The following is a 22,362-nucleotide window of genomic DNA, read 5'->3' as shown; positions in this document are numbered from 1 at the left end:
GAATCCACCCCCCCACACACACCTCATCGGCTTTTCCCCCCTCTAGCGCGGCATTGGAGTGTTTGGCTGGCTCCTTTTCTTGCGGGGAGAGGGGGGAAAAGCTGGGGGGGGGAATTCTTGCTTCTATCTTCTCGCCACCCCCCCCCCCCACACCTCACCGGCTTAGGAATGTCGTTGCCTCCCACAGCCACTTCCCCACGCGCTTCGGATGTGCCTGCCTTTCCTACAGCGAAGACAGGCGGCACCTTCCCGAAGGGCTCAGCTAAGCGGGTGGGGGAAGGGCTGGCCATTTGCCGCCTCTCTCCGCTGTAGGAGAGGCAGGCGCAAGCAAAGCAACGTTCCAAAGCGGTCTCCGGGAAGCGACCGAGGGAAAGGCAATCGTCTGCCTTTCCTTCAGCTCAAAAGAGAAGGCAAATGCCCTGCCTTCCCCCAGCCGGTTAACCGAGCGCTTCAAGTTAACCGGCTGGGGGAAGGCGGGGCATTTGCCTCCTCTTTCGGGCTGAAGGAAAGGCAGACGATTGCCTTTCCCTCGGTCGCTTCCCGGAGACCGCTTTGGGACATCGCTTTGGGAGAGGCGGCAACTGCTCCCGGTTTAAGAAGCAAGAATCCCCCCCCCCAGCGAAACGGCTTTTTTCTTGTTTAGCGTGGCGTTCGAGTGGTTGGCAGGTTCCTTTGCTTGCACGCAAGAGCCAACCACTCGAACGCAGCGCTAAACAAGAAAAAAGCCGTTTGGCTGGGGGGGGGGAAATTCTTGCTTCTTAACTGGGAGGAGTTGCCGCCTCTCCCAAAGCGATGTCCCAAAGCGGTCTCCGGGAAGCGACCGAGGGAAAGGCAATCGTCTGCCTTTCCTTCAGCCCGAAAGAGGAGGCAAATGCCCCGCCTTCCCCCAGCCGGTTAACTTGAAGCGCTCGGTTAACCGGCTGGGGGAAGGCAGGGCATTTGCCTTCTCTTTTGAGCTGAAGGAAAGGCAGACGATTGCCTTTCCCTCGGTCGCTTCCCGGAGACCGCTTTGGGACATCGCTTTGGGAGAGGGGGCAACTGCTCCCGGTTTAAGAAACAAGAATTCCCCCCCCCCCAGCGAAACGGCTTTTTTCTTGTTTAGCGTGGCGTTCGAGTGGTTGGCAGGTTCCTTTGCTTGCACGCAAGAGCCAACCACTCGAACGCCGCGCTAAACAAGAAAAAAGCCGTTTGGCTGGGGGGGGGGAAATTCTTGCTTCTTAACCGGGCAGTTGCCCCCTCTCCCAGAGCGATATCTTTAGCGGTCTCCAGGAAGCGGCTTAGGGAAAGACAGCCGTCTGCCTTTGCTTCAGCTCCAAAGAAGTTCTGGGAGAGGGGGCAACTGCCCGGTTAAGAAGCAAGAATCTACCCCCTAGCCAAACGGCTTTTTTCTTGTTTAGCGTGGCGTTCGAGTGGTTGGCTCTTGCGTGCAAGCAAAGGAACCTGCCAACCACTTGAACGCCGCGCTAAACAAGAAAAAAGCCGTTTGGCTAGGTGGATTCTTGCTTCTTGACCGGGCAGTTGCCGCTTCTTTCTAGCTGAAGCAAAGGCAGACGGCTGTCTTTCCCTCAGCCGCTTGCGCCCTCTTGTGGTGACATGTCAGTCACCCGATTATAAGTCGAGGTCGGGTTTTTCAGCCCATTTTTGGGCTAAAAAAACCCGACTTATACTCGAGTATATACGGTACATACAATGGAACAACAAGAGCAGATACAAAACTTGCTTTTTAAAGTTTTTAAGTTTAAGTTTTAAAACTTGTTTCAAGTTTTATATGCTAGGTGTTTTTAGGAATATTTCCACATGTAATATAAATGTATAAGAATTTTATTCGCATTTTGGAGTAAAATTCTTAAAGTCCACGTGTTTGAGATTCATATGGAAATATTAAGGCAGACACCTTTTCAATATAATCTCTCATATCATAAACAGTTGACTGTCTAAAATTTAACTTGAAGCTATGTGTAAATTAAAATCAGTTCATTACTACTTTTGTTTATATATCCAGGTATCAGGGTTTGTTCTTGTGTTAAATATTAACTACTTCCCCATGAAGGAAATTTTGACATTAAAAAACCAAATATGGTTCCATTATCATATATATAATGAATAGTGATCCTGTAATATTAAAGAGAAATTATTTGGGGAAAAACATCTAGGACTGTGCACATTATTTGAGAGGCATTTGTTGACATCATTTCTGAACTTCATAGCTCAAAGTACTGTGAGGTCATGCACTTCTGAAAACTTGATCCTACAGAGGTAGGCACAGAAAAACCTGTTCCTGTAGTGCCAAAGAAATAAAGTTGGGACTGCTTTATGCCTGTATCAAATTAAAATGGTGACATTGAGCTTCCCAGTGCATTTAAAAGTAAAATGTTGTAGGCAATTTGCTTCTGTTTCGTTTAATGTTTTTTTGTTAGAATTTCATTCATGGAAGAAATAGATTTTCAGACTTGGAATACTTTAGAGCAGTAACTAATTTCAATTAACATATAATTATATTTTGTAGTTTGGAGAAATTTTAACTTTTTCTAATTATTACTTGTTTATCTAGTTTATCATGAAGTGATCACCATTAAGTTCAAGGCTTTGTTCTGTTCATCCAACTGAATCAAATAGTATAAACTCTGATTCCTGTGGGAATAATCAAAGCCTTTTTCATTATCTCTTAATGGAAGAGTATAATGAGTATCTAAATTTCAGGTAGAGAATAAATTATTTCTTAAAAAAAAAAGAAATGGGAATTTTTTCCATTGTCAGAATGGCTTCATTATAAATATATTTTAATGGAGAAACATTTATCATGTGATGACACTGTTAATCCACTATCCCAGTGATAAATTATATTAATTGAAGAATAAGGATATAGTGTGAAATAAAGTAATTGTTCAATATTGTAAAGTTTCACTATTGTAATTTGCTGTTGTAATTACAATTCTTAATTAAGATGATATAGAAAAAAGTTAAAGTAAGGACGGTAATGCACTACTGTTTGAGCTAGACATAAGCTGGCAAAGAATCCAGGTTCCTTAGTGGTATTAAGTATCTATGTAATAGATGGTAGGGTATAATTATCCTAAAGAACTAAATCAGAGAGAGATGGATATTTTTAAAAAATCTTAGAAACACATCTTGTTCAGTTTGAGATCCAATTATTATTTTATACAACTCTTTTTTTTTATCAAGCCAGTGGACTTAGTCAATCATGCACCTGTTTTTGTAGCAATAACCTATATTGCTTGAGTGGATTTTTAAATTTATAAATATGTTCTTCTCAATTGTGGTTTCTGTTTGATAACATAACATTCTTTATTCATAAAAAATATAAATTTAAAACATAAGGAAAGGCCATATGTTAGAGCTTTCTGTGCTGAAAGGTCTACATTCAAACTCTTGAATCCTTAGGTGTCAGCTACTATCCGATATCCTGAGAAATATATACTAGTAATTCTATTTGTTGAATTTGTTGTGAAATTCAAAATTAAATCTAGAGGAAGAAATGCTATTAAATGTTTTTGGGAGAATACAGTACTAAATTGGATACAGTGGAACCTCGACATACGAGCAGCTCTACTTACGAGCTACTCGAGATAAGAGCTGGGAGGGGAGCGACATTTTTGTTCGCCTCCCGAGCTCACATTCGGGATACGAGCGCCAAGGAGCTGTCTCCTGAAGCCGAACGCTAACTTCCGCGTTCGGCTTCAGGAGACAGCTCCTTGGCGCTCGTATCCCGCGTGTTTTAAAAGGTTGCAGCCGGCCTTGGGGGCTCAGGGGGGTGCTGGCAAGCCCCCCAGGCCGGCTGCAACCTTTTAAAACACGCGCGCCGCTTCGCAGCTGTCTCCTGAAGCCAAACGCTAACTTTCCCCCCGAGCCCCCCAGGCCGGCTGCCACGTTTTAAAACACGCGCGCCGCTTCGCAGCTGTCTCCTGAAGCCGAACGCGGAAGTTAGCGTTCGGCTTCAGGAGACAGCTGCGAAGCGGCGCGCGTGTTTTAAAATGTGGCAGCCGGCCTGGGGGGCTCGGGGGGAAGCCCCCGAACCCCCCAGGCCGGCTGCCACGTTTTAAAACACCCGCGCCGCTTGGCAGCTGTCTCCTGAAGCCGAACGCTAACTTCCGCGTTCGGCGGCAGCGCTTTTTTTTTGTTGTTGCACGGATTAATTGACTTTACATTGTTTCCTATGGGAAACAATGTTTCGTCATACGAGCGTTCCGACTTACGAGCCTCCTTCCGGAACCAATTAGTCTCGTAAGTCGGGGTTCTACTGTATTTTGCAAGTCAACATTGTTCATACAGTATTTGTAAATTCCATTATATCCACATAGTTTGCTGCCATATATAAAGTAGGGTTAATATAATGTGAATATGCCCATATCAGAACGAGCCTCATTTTATCATAGACATTTCTAATGTGATATCGAATACAACATACAAAAATATAACTGTAATGGCACATTTTAAATGATGTAAGTTTTTTGTTTCAGTTTTACTAAGAATAACAGCATATGCTTAATCAGTATTCCACCTACAGGTAGTTTACCTCATATTGAAGTATAATAAAACTTGGTATTGATGTAAAGCAATAATTTAACTTTCAAATGTAATTTCCCTCAAACACTATAGACAGCTATAGTAGTAATTGTAGTTATTATGTATAAACCTTGTCCTTTGTGATATCAACTGTTAGTGTAAAATATAAAAGTAGAACATTATATTCTTAGATATTGAAGCTTGTCAAACATTCAAGAAGTTCGAGACTTAATTTTGAATAAAATTTCATACGTCATGGTATTTATGTCATACCATTGCTTATTAAGGAACAAAATGATTTTATGATGATGACTTTCTTTTGATGACCAATTTAAGTAAGGCCATATTTGTTCCATGCTATGATGGAATTAGCAATATCAGAAATTTGACCAAATCTGTTGTTTGCAGTTATGACAAAGTAACAGAAGAGCAGCTTGCAGAAGGGGATACTACAGATGTAGAAGATGAAAATACTGATGATGACGATGATGACGAAGATGGTGATGAGGCTGAAGAAGTTACAGAAGATCAGTACCAGGAAGCCACTGAAAGAACAACCAGCATTGCTACTACCACTACCACTACTGAGTCTGTGGAAGAGGTGGTTCGAGGTAAGATGTTTTAGGCATAAGGTCTGAAAAACTGTTTTTCACAGGGCATATTCGCCCCTTACTATTGTATTAAAAGTGTACAACTGTTGTCATTTTTATCATGTGTTTCTCCTATAATGTAAAAATTAAGTGCTCCATTTATATTTTTGCCATCTCAGTCTTTCCAAAAGCAAAGAAAAAATGAATCAAGATTTTTCATCTTTCTGCACATTGGTATATAGAGAATTAAAATAGATGTGAACTTTTAATTCAAAATAGAATCAAGCATGTGACAAACATATTTAGTAAGGTATGAAATAGGAAGGATTCATATCAGTAAGGTCATCGTTTTAAATAAAGCTGAAAAAATGGTCAGCGTGTAACAAAAATAGACTAGGAGATTTAATATGTTGCCTTTTTTCCTTGTAGATTTATTCCCCATTGAAATAGAGGATACAAATGTCAATTCAATAAAAATTTAAAAATCAGCTGATTTGATCATTATATATTTACATAAGCTTCTGCTGTAACAATGCTTTATAAACCAAGGTTTCTCTAGTCTGATTTGCTCTAAATGTATTGAGATTGCTTTTCAAGAATTCTTAGAAAGTATGATTGGTGGTAATGGAAAATAAATTGAATCTCTGTGTTTTGCAGGACCTCAGTCAAGAATCCTGTATTCTTATTATTTATAGATTCATTTTAAACATGGACTCTCTGGGACTTTTAAGTCAGTGGTATTGCAGATAAAGATAATTTTACATTATATATATATATATATATATATATATATATATATATATATATATATATATATAATAGAAATATTAAAAAATATTAAATTTTGTAAAATAATGTTAATTTTACTATTTTATTACAAGGGTCTAATAAAATGAATGAATGGTTTCTCATATCTACACCTGTACTAAAATACCTTTCAGGCAAACATTAACATATATTTCACCTTTTTGTCTCATGAAAATTGCTATATCCTATTTCTTGAAAATTCAGGTTTTGGATTTTTTTTGTCTGATGAATTTTGAAAAATTCATAATAGATTCTTTTTTTGTAAGCATATAGCCATGAAGATCTTTGAATTGAAGCATAGAGAAAATATAGCAGAAATAAGTCAAGAATAGTTTTTGGAAAGCATAATTGGAAATAAACAGTGGTGGGATTCAAATTTGTAACAACCGGTTCTGTGGGTGTTTTTTATTTGGCTTCGTCATGTGCCTGGGTGGGCTTGGCTAGTTGGTCATGTGACCAGGTGGGCATGGCTACATGCCTAGGGACTATTCAGAGGGCTGAAAAAATGAATTATGACCGGTCCTCGCACTTACAACTAGTCCTCACACTTATGACCAGCCTCACATTTATGCCTGTTGCAGCATTCTTAACAGCTGTGTCACTCATTTCATAACTGTGGTGCTTTTCTTCACAGTGATAAGATAGGGGATAAAATGTAAAATGTGAGATTAGTCGTAACAGCGAGGATCACTCAAAAATCACTTTTTTCAGAGAAGGGGCGGGGTCTGATTGCCGCAGCAGTGGGGATTATTCCCTCTCTCTTGAGAATGTCCCCGAGTTCTCATTGCCCGGGGGTTCTGGTCCTTTTGGACCAGACCAAATCTCTCCTGCAGGGAGAGTGATGCATGGGACGCTGCCAGAGGCCTGGCGGGCCGGCATGCCCCACTTGGCAAACTGGCTTGTCTTGCACCAGCTGTGGTGAAGCCAGACAGGCAGCCTTGCCCGTGCCGACACAGCTGCGAAGACAACGCGACGCCAGGATGGTAGCCGAATGATTGCATCTGGAAAGAGAGTTGGAGGAGTTACTTACAGAGGGAAAGAAGAGATTTCCTGTCTATGGTGGTAAGCAGAGAGTGCCTGAATGGGATTTTAGACTTTTTGTTTTTGTGCTTGGTAGCTGGATGGAGTAAAAATGGCCTGAGATTGAAGAAGGCAAGCTATCTGTGTGATATGGCATTTCAGTGGAAGCTTTGAAAAGTAGCGAATTACCCATCATTCGATTCTTTCTAGCTATCTAATTGGCCTTCTTTGAAATTTGCCTTTTGGAATTTGGAACCTTGAATTTCTGCTGTGGAAGCTTTATTTTTCTTTTCCTTTATAAACAAAGAGAAATGCAATACCGGAAGAACAAGCCACTAAAATACCAGAAGGATCTATAAATTAGCTATCCAGAAAAGACTTGGAAAATTGATTATCTAGTGACACCGTATGGCCGGAGGAAATATGGCAGTTTGCTGTATGTTTAAAGACTTTGATATTTTGGCTATGAGAAGATGGATCAGCTAATGCATGGAAGGAAGAAAATATTCAAGATGAAATTGACTGGACTGAACTGAACTGAATTGAACTGAACTAATTTGAATTGATCTGATCTGATTGGACTCTTTGATTTGATTGAAATTGCATTTTGGACTGCCTGATTTGACTGAAATCACATTGAAACAATATAATTTGAAATTAAATACTCTTAAGAATTAAATACTTTTAAGAAAATTAAAATACTTTTAAGAAAATCCAGAAGACACTAAAAGCCACTTTCTTTTTCTCTTTTCTCTCCTCTCAGTTATAAATTATAAAAAGTATTGAGTATGCATAATGAATTGGATTTATTAATATTTTAATCTTATGGGAGTTTACTAATGAAAATACATATACAGTGATCCCTCGATTAGCACGGTCTCGATTAGTGCGAAACGCTGCAACGCGGTTTTTCAAAAAATATTAATTAAAAAAATAAAATATTAAAAAATAAAAAATAAGTCCACGCTAGTTCTCTCTCTCTTTCTCTCCCTGTTGCCGGCGTGGTATATGAGAGAGAAAGAGAGAGGCAGAGGTCGGGTGCATTACCGGGAGGTGGAGGCGGCGTGGGGACGCTGGGTGCCGGGGACACCGAGGAGGGGGTGGACGTGGCCTCTCAGCTGCAGAGGCGGAGGCAACGGCGGAGTCCGGCGCTGGGGCCATGCGGGGCCGCTCATCCAGGGGGGCGTGGACTGGCAAGTCGCCCTCCTTTCTCTTTCTTTCTCTCTCTTATACCACACCGGTAACAGGGAGAGAAAGAGAGAGAGCGGAGGGCACCTTGCCGGTCCACGCCCCCCTAGATGAGCGGCTCCGCAGGCAAAGGGGAAACCCCAAGATCGCTTGCCGCTTGCCGTATTGCAGCGAAGGAGGCGAAGCAAGGCTCCAAGCTGCAATACGGCAAGCGGCAAGCGGCAAGCGATCTTGGGGTTTCCCCTTTGCCTGGGCGGCGGGAAGACCAAGGGAAGGTTCCTTCAGCCACCCAACACCTGATCCGCTCCGCAGCACGGCAGCAGCGAGGAGCCGAAGATGGGGTTTCCCCTTTGCCTTTACCCCATCTTCGGCTCCTCGCTGCTTCCGCGCTGCGGAGCAGATCAGCTGTTGGGCGGCTGAAGGAACCTTCCCTTGGTCTTCCCCGCCGCCCACACGCAAACTCCACCATCTGCGTATGTGCGGCCATGAAAAAAATGGCGCACATGCGCAGATGGTGGTTTTTACTTCCGCATCCAGTATAACGCGGAAATCGGTTAGCGCGGGAGGTCTTGGAACGTAACCCCCGCGCTAACCGAGAGATCACTGTACTCTATACATATACAGTATACAAATATATAAGCAAATGATTGTAGAAGTGGAAAAAATTTAATGGCTTATAAATGAGAAAATTGAAAATAGCTCAGATTATTGTGCGTAATATAGATGAAATTTGATAATGATTATTTTTGGATGGTTTTCTTTTTCTCTTTTCTTTTTTGTTCTTTTCTCCTTTTTCTTCTTATTGATTGAATTATAAATTGCCTATCTGATTTATGGTGATAAATAAAATAGGAGGAAGGGGGAAAAGAAAAGGGAAGAGAGGTATAATACCAGGAGTAGGATTAATATAGGACAATAATTAGCACTAATTATGTTAGGCATCATAAGGAAAGATAGATGAAACAAGGAAGAGTCAAAATGAATAGATTAGGGAAGATTATGACACTGAGTTCGATAGTGGAAGGTATTTAGAATTAGGGATAATATATAGATTAGGGAAATATATAGATTAGGGAAGATTATGGCACTGCATTCAGCAGTGACAATAATTAGAATAGGGAAGATTATTGCACTGATATGATAGTGACACACAGATTAGGGAAGATAATTACACTGGGATTGGCAGTGGAATTTATAGATTAGGGGAGATTATCACACTAAGAATGGCAGTGGTAAATATCTAGATTAGGGAAGAATGCTAATACATTGGTCTTTTTTTAATGGAAGATACTTTTTGCACAAAATAATGGAATAATAATGATTTATATTTATTTTGATCTGTTAAAGTAGAAACAATATACTGATATAATGAAAGAAGTAAAAGAAATGAATTGAGTAGGAAATACATTTTAAAATCTCTAACAACAACCCTTCTATGTATAGATTAAAATACGATATGAATAGTGCTGCTTCTTTTTTTCTTTTTTGTTCTTTCCTTCCTGGGTTTTTAAAGAGAAGTAAATTCAGATATTTCTATTGTTAAGGGCAGCTACGATAAAATGAGGGTTTTTAAAATGAAAGTAGGAATGTGTTTGCTAAGAACGCTAGAAAGGGACTGAAGCACGATGGGACAGTTATGAAAAATAGCAAATAGCCAAGAGAAATTTAGATAGCTATAGCACTTTAAATACAAATGAAAGCGAAGAACAATGTCTAAAATCCGGATGATAGTATTTGGAAAGGAGGTAGCACAGGATGAATGATATATACCAGAATAAATTGGATAAATAATTAGAAAAAATTGATTAATTTGACTAAGAATTTGGCATTTGATAATGTATTGTATTATATTTTAATTTGAGGTATGTAAATTGGAATTTCTGTGAGGTGTGAAAAACAATAAAAAATGTATACCCAAAACAAAAACAAACCACCCCCCACTTTTTCAGCACTATGTGCACCTGGCGTAGCCAGATGGTGATGTGATTTGATGGGTGTGGCCAACTCAAGGTCATTCACGTCAAGGGGCGCTTCTCGCCTGGCCTCTCTTGACCGTGGGGATGCTGCAATGCTCATAAGTGTGAAAAGTGGTCATAAGTCACCTTTTTCAGTGCCACTGTAACTTTGAATGATCGCTAAATGAACTGTTGTCAAGAATTACCTGTACAAAAATACCAAAAGCTTTTTTGCTTGAAAAAAGCTGCCCTAAATACCAATCATTACATTAGAAATACCTGCAGACTGGAGTTACAAATCAGCCAGGGTGCCAGAGCACCTTTAGGAATTAAAATAGTTAAAATGCAACATTAACTATCAGCGGCCAACTCTTGCTCATAAAGTGAAACCCTTTAGCAGAGAGGTCAACCAGAAAAATCGAGAATAGAATAGAGCAGAGTAGAGTACAGTAGAGTAGAATTGAATTGAACATATTTTATGGAATTCTGTATTCTATTTGAAAGAGAAATCTATTTTTTCTCTAACTAGAACAAAACTCTTGTTTGGATTTAAACATTCATGGAGGGAAGGCAGTAAACAGTGATTTAAACACTTCCTGGAGATTGAACATCATTAACCAGAGATGCCACAGTAACCATGGGCTTTACCCTCATTTCCTCTTCCAGCATTCCTAAAGGACTTTCTTTACTAACCACAATCAAGATGTGCAAAACACATTGGAATTAGTCTTGTAATTATTGTCCCAAATCTGTAATCTTAGTAACATTTTCCACTTAGCATTTTTTCTGAATTCAGACATGGACAGTCTGGACACTGTCCCCAAGAATAACATGGTTTGAGATTTTTCGATGAATTGTAAAATATAAAATCCTAGGTCTGAACTTGTGCCTTTGGTCACAAGTGAATAGGGTGGTCATATAAGAAAATAAAAGCCTGGTATATTTTTATTTATCATAATTTCTTGAAACAATATTTAGGAAGTGGCAGCCAAAATATTTTTTATAGAACAAATATGCTTCCATTTTAGAGAACATAACAGTGTTACTCGTGCCTGAAAGATGACAGGTGGCTGTTGTACATACTCTTGATCAGTTGGAGGATGATGAAGATATTGAGGACTCAGATTCAGATAGTGTTTATGAAGTAGTGGGGGGCCCGGGGTTACAGGTAGTAGAACAGGTGGGAGGCCAACCACAGGATGGGGCTATGAGTTCAGGATCTAGCGAGGGAGAATCAGATGCACGTTGGGTTAATCCTAAATTCAGAATAATTCAGAAACATAGAGAGCAAAGGTCTGGAAGAAGATATTAAGGAGAGGAATGGGTTAAATATTGTAGTGAGGTAATTGGCACGTCAGGGGGCTAGTGGAGAAGAAGAGTGGAGTTTCAACATTGCCGAAAAGAATTATGGAGGGGTTTTCCGCCACGCTAAAGTAAGCCGAAGTATTTTGTATTGTATTTAGTCAGAGTGGCTGTTTTTTATAGCTATGTATTCAGGAAATAAATCTTGTCTAAGTTAAGCAGGAAAAAGAATGTGAGGAATGCGGCTAGAAGAGAGATAACGGACCGTTTGATGTCGGAAATGTGTTGAAGTACAAGAGAAGAGAGAAATAAACGGAGTTGCTTTATTCATGAAATGATGCATTTAATGAGAGTTATTTGTAATTACTAAACTTCTACCAGAAACCAGAACAGGTGGCAGCATGTTATTTTTTGCCCATTGGCAAGAAATAAATGAAAGTTACTCTTTCTCCATCGTGGGTGGAGCCAGCATTCAGGATGGGTTGTCCTCGTCCACCCTTTTTGCCAGGATCTGCCCTTCTAAGACCCAGCTTCGACTCAGTCCTCAGCAGGACAGATGTGGCAAAACATTGGTCTCCTGGATTCAAAGTGTAAAGACTTTGCTTGAGTGAGTTTAGGACTTCTTGTCAATCATCCAGAGAATCTGAAAATTCATCAAAGCTGCAACTCTGGCCGTTTTGGTGGGCATTGGGGCTGTGGCATTGATCATGGAGGGGGTTTGGCCCAGTCTGCCATGGGAGTTTTGCACTCCATTTTTTGTCATCTTCCACACGAGTTAAATAACAGGGGCTTCAACTCTGCTTTCATTGCAGCAATGGCCATCTCCCTTAAATTGGCAATAGAAACTGTTGGGGCAGTGCACAGCACAAGTGACATCACTATACCCATTAGTCACCTCAGCCTCTCACCTTGGCAAATGGAGAAAGAAGGTGACATAATAACTTAGTTGGATTTCATTCCTGTTAAATTAATGAAACTTTATAATCAGATATACCCCTGGATGACATGTAAAGCTGTGTTTAATAGGGTTTTTTTTTTGCAATGTCATCAAATCAGAGCCTCTTTGATTCATTATTTCTTCCGAGGTCTGTAACTATAACAGGGGTCTCCAACCTTGGCAACTTTAAGCCTGGCAGATTTTAACTCCCAGAATTCCCCATCCAGCAAAACTGGATGGGGAATTCTGGGAATTGAAGTCTGTCAGGTTTAAAGTTGCTAAGATTGGAGACCCTGAACTGTAGCACCTTTATTGACTGCTTATGGCTTCATATAAGAATCCCTGTGACATTATTTTGAGAAGAAACTGATAATAAAGGGATAGTGAAACATACCATATTTAAAATGGGAAAATATGCTTGTGTTATATTTGCATGGGTTTTGTAAAGACTATTTTTAAAGTTGGATTACTTTATTTATGTTAAATCCAATAGTTCTGTATATTTTTCAACTTACGCCCTCAAGAAAGAAAACCACATTTCTATGTGTTTAATAACTTTTATTGAAGGTTTTAATAACACAGGGTTTTTTGGTAGTTTTTATTTTTAAAAAATTTGGACCTAATCCCAAGTATATACCTCAAGGCAATCAACCAAGTGGTGAGAAAGAGGGAAACTCAGACACAAAACAAGAAACAATCACAGGATTGGTCAAATTGGACTCAGATGTCTATATATTAACACTCAAAGTATAAGGAACAAACAGTGTGAACTTGAAGTCTAGATACAACATTGTTGCCTTTACTGAAACTTAGTGGAATGAAACCCATGACTGGAAAATAATGCAAGAAAGATTTAAATTGTTCAAAACAAATAAATCAAACAAAAAGAAGTTAGAGTCACATAATTTGTAAGAAATAACTATATATCTACAGAAATGTAACAACAACCAAGGATGAAGACCTTCCTGAATGTATTTGCATTAATGGGAAAAGGAAATGAGGTTACCATATGTGTAACAGACTACTCAACCAAACAGAGGGATTTGAAATTGTGGGAGGTTTGGAGGAGATTGACTTTGTCATATTGGAATTCAACATAACACGAGCACAAATGAATAGTTAAATGGGTGTTTAAAGATAATAAATGAGCTGATATCCACAAGTTTAGAGATGAATTTAGGAAGGATTACATAAATGAAATCTTAAAGAGGAAAACAACTGAAGAAACTTGGGAAGCTCTGAAAACTCTGTACTCTAGCACAGTACCATTGAGAAAGAAAAATAAGAGACTTCCAATGAAACCAGCATGCTTGCATGAAGAACTCTCTGATAAACAGAGACAAAAAGAATAAAAAATGGAAAGAGGGACACAGGACTAAACAGACTACTAACAAAAAGCCCAAATCTGCAAAGATGAAATCAGGAAAGCTAAGGTTCAGAATAAAGAAAGACTTCTAACAAATGTCAAAAATAATGAAGTTGCTTTCAACATAGAAAAACCAGATTGAAGTCAAAGAAATGGTCAACTAATGGGAGAAGATGGCAAGGAAGTGACAGGTAGTAGAGAGCAAGTGGAATTGTTTAATTAATTATTTGCATCTGTCTTTACATAAAAATAATAATAATCCAACCTATCAAAAACAGTATTGTAAAATAAAATAAAGATTGCAAGATAAAGTAGGCAAGAAAATGGTAAAAGAACACCAATCCACTATACATGAGTTCAAATCACCAGGACCAGATTTATTACATCTCAGGGTTCACATTCTGGCAGATGTGAACTCAATATCATTGAACCAAATATTTCAAAGCTCCTGGAGCACCAGAAACCATCGGAGTCCTACAAAACAGCTGATGTGGTTGCAGTCTTCTAAAAGGTGAAAGTAGATCCAGGAAATTACAGACAAACCAGCCTAACGTCAATGCCTGGAAAAATCCTGGAAAAGATAATTAAGCAATGAATATGCAAATACCTAGAAACAAGAAAATGGGAGTGTCAAAACAGATCATGCCAGACAAGCCTTACTACATTTTTTTTCACAAAGTGACTAAATTAGGGCAGTGTTTTTCAACCAGTGTGCCGTGGCACACTAGTGTGCCGCGAGACATGGTCAGGTGTGCCGCGAAGCTCAGAGAGAGAAAGAAAACAAGAGAGAGAGAGAGAGAAAGAAAACAGAGAGAGAAAGAAAGCAAGAGAGAGAGAAAGAGAAGAGAGAAAGAAAGAAAGCAAGAGAGAGAGCAAGAGAAAGAAAGAAAGCAAGGGAGGGAAAGAGAGGGAGGGAAGGTGGGAGAAAGACAGAGGGAGGTAAGGAGGGAGAGAGCAAAAAAGAGGAAAGAAGAGAGAAAGAAAGTGGGATGGAGAGAGAAAAAAGAGGGAGAGAAAGAGGAAGGGAGAGAGAAATAGAGCAAAAGGAACAGAGAATTTTTTTGTCCAAACTTTTTTTAGCCGCCCCCCCCTCAATGTGCCCCACGGTTTTATAAATGTAAAAAATGTGCCGCAGCTCAAAAAAGGTTGAAAATCACTGAATTAGGGGATAGGGAAAATACTGTTGTCATAGTTTGCAGCCAAATTTGCAGATACCAAGCTAGAGTGAATAACCAACACTTTAGAAGAATAGACTCAAGACAGAAGGATCTTGATAGACTTGATTGCACATTAGATCAACAAAGTTAAATTTGGTGGTGAGAAAAGTAAGCTCTTACACTTAGGAAAGAAAAACCAAATGAACAGGTATAGTATAGGTCGTACTTTGCTTATCAGCAGTAATTGTGAAAGAGATCTAGATGCCCTTGTGGACAACCACTTACATGTGAACCAGCATTATGCTGCAGCTGCAAAAAAAGTCAACTCAATCTTAGGCTGCATCAACAGAGGGATAGCATAAAAATCACAAGCATACTGCTCTATACTACACTAGTGAGGCCATACTTGGAATATTCAACTCAGTTCTGGTCGCTACAATAAAAAGATGTTGAGACTCTAGAAAGAATGTAGAGAAAAATGAACAAAGATGATGAGGAAACTGGAAGCTAAATCATACAATGAATGGTTGCAGTTACTGGATTTGTGTAATCTAACAAAAATAAGGACTACGGTGACATGATAGCAGTCTTACAATATTTGAGAGACTGCCACAGAGAAGAGGAGGTCAAACTATTCTCCAAAGCACCTGAGGGCAGGTCAAGAATCAGCAGATAGAAGATTGTTAAAGAAAGATCCAACCTAGAATGAAGGAGAAATTTCCTGACACTGCAAACAATCAGTGGAAACATTTGCATCCAGTCACTATGGGTGCTCTGTCATTGGAAGTTGAACAATCATTGGAGCAGAAGATTTCCAAGGTCCTTTCCAATTCTGTTATTTTGAGTTCTAAGGTAATTTCCAAAAGTGCTTTGAAAATGAGTTAGCAGATTCAGCAAGTCTTTATTGCAGTTGATAGCCTGATTATTTCCTTCATCTACTGACATTCAAACCCATGGGAAATTGCTATCCTATTTCCTTGTGAAGGGTAACCATCCAGAGCCCAAGTGGGTAATCTCCTATCTTTATTCAGAAATGTTCTGATCTACTTATAGTACCAGTTTTTGATTTTAGCCACCATCTGATCTCTGGCCATTCAGAGATGTCTTAGCTCTTCATTCCTCACCTGTAAAATTGAAATCACATTTCAGTTATAAAGATCTCTAATAGTTGGTGTCATTAGCTCTTCACTCTAAGCTTTGCATTGGCATCCTTCAGTCTCAAAAGATCATGGTATCATGCTCTGGATTCCCCAGAGCACGACCTGGGTAGGTTAGTATGGAGGATAGACTGTTACCCAAGCAGCAGATCCCCTCTATCCATGTCTCTGAAATAATCCAATAATTATAATCCAATGGAATTGCAAAGGCCAATACGATTGGTTCAAGTACGTCGCAGGAGTTATCAGAACTTGACTGTACACAATCACAAACTGCTTCCGGGACTCAGACTCCGGATTGGGTCTCAAGGTTTACTCCTGAAGCCTTTTCCGATTATGGATATAGCCACAAGGCAGTAGAGGTTTGCAGTCAGAGTTTTCCTTCTCCTAGTAGTTGACCAGGGCATCTTCTGTGTCTTGTTTTGCTCTTAGCATACCATATTGCTTGCAGAGACCGCCTTCATGACCGTTGATCTATTCTAGTAGGTTTCATCTGCTCAGTCCACAGGAACCTGTCTTCACATGCTCGGTATAGACAAGTCCCTATCTTGCCGAAGGTCAATGACGCATAGGCTACTCTCAGCGTGGTTTGGCAAGCCTGTCAAAGCTGTTGCCCAGGGTATCGCCGCTGTGCATGCTACAGCTACTGGGAGTCACAGATGAGATCTGAGTGACAGGTGGGGACCAAAGGTGAATGAACTGCCCTAAAAGCTGCCCTAAATGAGCTGCCATAAAAGGACAAAACATACCCCTATACCAGAGGTGCTACCTCTCCCTGTGCAGCCCATACAAACCACCTAAGCTACCTTGTTGTAATACAGAGAAGGGTTTCCCCCCACCTTCATTTATTGACTTTTTATTGTTCTGGGTAGCCTCATTGCAATATTTTAATAAAAATTAAGAAATCGTCTTTTAAAATTCAGTTCTTTCTTAAACAGTAGACAATAAAAAACTGTTGTAAAACTTGTTTAATACCTGTAAATTATTCAGAAATATTCACAAGTTCTAATATGCTTCATTTATTTAAATCATTTCTCTTGATGTTTTGTCTCGATGTGCAGAAACACTGAATTAAGTATCAAATATTCTATGAAATTTGGAGGCATAACATCTCTCCACCTATGGTCAATATGATTTAAAAGATTGAAACAAAATAGAATATGTCTGGAACCATTGATTTAGTTTTAAGAATTTTGTATTCAAGAATAGCTGTAAAACATTATGACAGGTAAAAATGATTCCTGGGTTCAGTAATCTTGCTCGGGATTCTTTATTGCATGTGCTTTATTCAATACTAGTGCTTCAATGCAGAGATAACTATTTGGGATCCTTAAATTTTATAAAGTGATATGTTAAAATATATAGAAAGCAAAAAGCTTTTGAAGTTTGAGAAAGTTCTTGAAACTATGGAAAGGGGTTTATTTTTCCTTTTGGTTTGGCATGAAGCTAATTTTGTATTTCTTGTAGCATTACCATTTTGTGGAAAATGTTTATTTCTTTTTAGAAATGGAATGTGTACTAGTTTTCTAAAAGCCAAACATCTTATAAGTAGTTTGGTTTGGTTTACATTTTTACATTTTTTATATTTTATTTTTTTCATTTCAGCCTTATATTTAAGTCAACAACTGAATATGAAGTAGTTCTGCATGACATCTCTTGAGTCATTTGTTATTCATTTGTGTGTATGATACTTTATGAGAGACTTTTTATTTCACATTGCTATTAAAATGTATTTAATAGTGCCTGTATCATATTGATTTGGTGTAAATCGGGTGAGTTCTACTTCCCTTCCCCATTGATTTACCCCCCAAAAAAATCCCCCCTCAAAAGATAGCAGCGGGCATGAACTTGCACTGGCCAATCCAGTTCAATGACGTCGCCAGAGGGTCACTACTGGTTTTGGCAATCCGGTCTGAATCCGGAGGAACCCACCTTTGGTGTAAATAAATGAAATTAGGTAGAAAAGGCAAGTTTTAATCTGACTAGGGGGAAAATGAAAATTAATTAATTCTATAAATGTCTTAGACTACATACTGTATATACACTATCATCTTCTCAAGATAATCTGTCCATGCTGGGATATTTGTAATTGAAGGATAGTTGATATAAACCTTTGTTTTGAGAATATGGAATAGTTTTTTAAGGACTATTTTATTGGCCATGATACATTTCTCTCTAAATAATTTTTCCCAGACTTGTATTCTGCTGTTTTTATTTTCTCAGTTTTGATCTTGTGACAACATATCTGTTAATAATACACTATGAAGTGGAATAGATTTGCTTAAATGAGTAGATTCAAGTCATGCAAGCTATTTGATTTCACCATATCCAAAAAGCCACCTCCTTTGCACAAATTTGGGTATCCTTTAATCTTCCCCCCCCCTAGAAATATAAAGGAAGGTTCTTTGTAGCTGCCTTCTCCTGCAGCACTGATCAAAGTTTTATAGGCTGATTGGTTTGGGGATTACGCACAGTGCATTTGCTATAGCTGCTCAGTGTAGAAAACCTTGAGTGCCAACTGAGGCAGGTCTAGGATGGTTGCCTTTAGTGTATAGTGTGAGCAATCCCACAGTGTTAGCCCAAAGAGCCCAGATTGAAGTAATTCAACCAATGCTGTGGGGGTGAAAGTAGCCTCTTCCAGAGCTCTTTCCAAAATAATAATTTTGCCTTTTCAAAGGGCACTGCCTCTTTTAATCCTTTGTCAGGAGAAAGCACGAGTATATATTTTAAAAGACAGTGATAAGGTATTAATGTTGACTATACTTGCTGAGGATGTAAAGGGGGAGTTATTTTCTTCTTTTTGATTTTTCTCTGCACTACACACAATTTCTATATTAGGTTATTGCATTAGTTTTAATTGTTTAACCAAAATATTACAAATATTTGTTTGTTCTTTAAATATAAATATTACAGATAATTTTTAGTTTGCATTTTTAATAATTAATTATTGATAATTTATTATTAATAAAATTTACCCTGGGAACTCAATTTTGAATGCTGAGCTGTATATTCCAATATCTGTGTGCATGAAACTTATTTTGACCAGTTTAGACGAGTTACTGGCTGCAGTTTAAACTGGCTGCAGTTTAATATTAAACCATCAGCAGCCCTTTCCACCTAATATTCACTCTGGCTTTGTTCTTTCCTTTCTTGTAAATAGAGGAAACTGGAGTGCCATATTCAGATGTTTTGTTAAGCTTATCTCCACTTTTAAGAAAGGTCATTGGGTCATATTTCTGGCATATTAAAATATTTTGCACACTTCCACAACTAGTATTTTACTTGTTTTCTTTTTTGGCAAAAAAGTGTTACTTTTTTCTTATATAACTTACCAATTCATATAGCCCTAACAGACATAGATGTTTTTTTAAAATAATATTTCATATCAAAGCAGGTGGTATGGTTTCGTTAATAAATTAAAAGGAAGGGGATATTTTGAAGAAAATGTATTTTTGCACTATTCATATGTTTATATATACTTTTGCAGTTAGCAAGAACAACTGGAACAAGCTGTTTATATGACAAAGTTTATACTATCCTTTTTAAGAATACTGAAGTGTTGGTAATAGAAAATACCACTTCAATTAAGATGAAGAAATAGCAAAGCTTATCCAAATAGTATTATTGATTATGAGATCAAGTAGAGTGAAGTGATCTGAATAATTATTTCTAATCTAAAAATATATAAAACTGAAAACCTAAATAAAAACTAGCTATGAAGCATTGTATAGGCTACCCAGACCCTGTATTTTGAAATAGATGGCTATAATTAAAAATAACAAAAATAATAGAAGGTAAATAAGACTATGTGTTCTGTAACTTTTTTAAAGGATTATTGCTTCTCCCTCCTCCACAGATGTGGGACACTGTTTATTTGATAGTTAACACTAACATGTAGTTGAATTTGAATCTCAGCATTTTTCATTCTGGGAGATGGTTTCGTAACAAAGGGACACAGAGCATTTTTCATAAAATCAACTGTCTTCAGTTCAAATCTTCCCTGACCTAAAACAACAACACTATGTTTTAATTTAAAGAGTGAAACTTGAAGCAGTAAAGTTTTATTGATGCTATAATAAAGGTTTACAACTTCTTCATTGAAAAGCCACTTCTAATTTTTTGTTTCCTGGAAAATATGTAGAGACATATCTACACATACAAATAAACGTATATAGAATAGAATTAACAATTCCACTTTCATGCTAAATGTAGTTCCTCCACATCTCCTATAATTAGAAGTGTGCTCTGAACAAGCTGAGACTGGTCCTTGCCGAGCAATGATCTCCCGCTGGTACTTTGATGTGACTGAAGGAAAATGTGCCCAATTCTTTTACGGCGGATGTGGTGGAAACCGAAACAACTTTGACACTGAGGAATACTGCATGGCAGTCTGTGGCAGCGTCAGTAAGTGGATCTTTCCAGCCTGTGGCAGTTTCTTTCTCTTTTCTATCTCATGCCACCCTGCCTCTGCTGTTCTGTAGTGAATATTTTTGTTTTTGGGAAATGGGCCTATCACTAACCATATTTCTGTCAGCTTTCCTAATTGCCCGCATCTTTGTAGAATGTGTTTGGCCATTAGTGCGTCTGTTTCTCGCTTTCTTATCTATTCTGGCATGACACGTAGTGACTTCTGTCATCTATGTTGTAGACACAAATTACTGCTGCTGCAGTAATGGAAACTGGGATATGAAAAACTTAGAATTTAAAATTTCTGCTAAAAGTTGGTTATACAAACATACTCACCGTTGTGCATCTGTGTACTGTTCTCATGCATGCACAGTGAATGATCAAAATAGAAACAATCTGCAAGCTTGTAAAACAGCCTCCGGTTATATTATTTTGTTTGTGTCCTGTTTTGTAAAATAGTAGTGATGCAACAAAATACATGTCCATACAAAATAAACTTTTCAGAAAAATTTGATCTGAGTACTCTTCACGCATGCATACACAATATATACATGTACACATTTATTTGTTATAGATGATTGTGGAGATTAAATCACACCTACATTTGCATAATTGCTGTACATTCAATTCTGATAAAATAGAATTTATCTTTATGAAATGGGCTTGTGCCAGTTATTGAGTTGACATGTTTCCACATCATTCTGATACATTTGAGGGTGCAATAGAATATTTATCATCTGATTTGATTGGTTACAATTATACAATTGCTTTACGGTACATTATAATGCATCTTATGGCAAACAAAGTGTTTCAAAAGATTGATAATTGGGATAATTAGCTTGTCACAATTGAATAAAATGACAAACTATGACATTAGTTTGACTAAGACTAAGTCAAGCAGTTATTATTCACTTTCAAATAATAAGATGATAAAAGACTAAGTCAAAAGGGGAGATGGACATAAACCGTGTCCCTTTCATTATAAGCTTTATTATGGTACAGTTTACATGGTTACTGAGATACTAATTGTTGAATGATATTTTATGAAATTATTGCATTTTCTTCTCAGTTCATCCTACTCATGCAGTAATGTTCTCATTTAATTTTTCAGTCATTCTATTTACATATGAATTTGATTGTTTTAGCTGCATATACAGATACACTACAAAAGATACATGTACAATTAAATACATTGTATCAATTCTGTTCTGAGGTACTTGTCCTGCAATCTGAAATGTAGGTATTGGGAGTGCAATTGAATTAAATTCCGTTGGAGTTATTTCAGAGGAAAATACGCTTAGGAAAACATTCTACAAGTCACTAAGTATATTTAGTTCAGCTTAAGTGAAGGAAGTTTACTTTGGGTATTGGGTGGCTGGTATTTAATGTTTTGCACTCTGAAGGCAGGTCACAGCAGAAGGAATGTTTTCTCTTCTGAAAGCTGCTTCTTTTTCCAGGATAACTATTTTCAAAAGGGGTTTATATAAGAGGTTTTTGATCTTATAATACATTTGTTATCTTGTATTTTCTTCTCTCTTCTGAGGGAAAACTTCTTAAGTGTTGTTAGAGAAAGAGCTGACTAGAAATGTGATTCAGAGATTGAACGTAGAATAACAGTATTGGAAGTTACCTTGGAGGTCTTCTAATCCAGCGTTTCCCAACCGGTGTGCTGTGGCACACTAGTGTGCCGCGAGACACAGTCAGGTGTGCCGCGAAGCTCCTAGGGAAGCTCCAGCTGGGCGGGGCGCTGCCGGACCGCCAGTGCCTCCGACCTGGAGCTCCCACTCGCAGCTGTCCCCCGGCTACTGCCCGATGGCGCTCTCCTGCTGGGCCCCAAAGAAGGAAGGCGGGAAAAAGGAGGCAGGGGCGGGGAGGTGCGGCAGTAGGAGTAAAGGGAGCCGCGGCCACCCCTGCCTCCTCACGGTGCCTCCGGCCAAACGCGCCCCTGGCTT

General features: G+C 38.6%; 1 protein-coding gene across 4 annotated transcripts in view; it reads left to right on the top strand.

Annotated features, from left to right (window-relative positions):
* APP (amyloid beta precursor protein) overlaps positions 1 to 22,362 on the top strand; it is a 139,126-nt gene that overhangs the window by 72,831 nt on the left and 43,933 nt on the right. For 2 of the 4 annotated variants that reach the window (XM_070750286.1, XM_070750285.1), the window contains exons 6-7: positions 4,933 to 5,135; positions 20,240 to 20,407. In XM_070750286.1, the coding sequence (XP_070606387.1) occupies positions 4,933 to 5,135; positions 20,240 to 20,407 (371 nt within the window). The remainder of the gene's footprint in view (positions 1 to 4,932; positions 5,136 to 20,239; positions 20,408 to 22,362) is intronic. The other 2 variants (XM_070750287.1, XM_070750288.1) reach the window with 1 other exon arrangement.

This window comes from Erythrolamprus reginae, chromosome 4 (assembly GCF_031021105.1).
Source record: "Erythrolamprus reginae isolate rEryReg1 chromosome 4, rEryReg1.hap1, whole genome shotgun sequence".
Lineage (NCBI taxonomy): Eukaryota > Metazoa > Chordata > Lepidosauria > Squamata > Dipsadidae > Erythrolamprus > Erythrolamprus reginae.
This window is presented reverse-complemented; position numbering and strand designations above follow the sequence as displayed.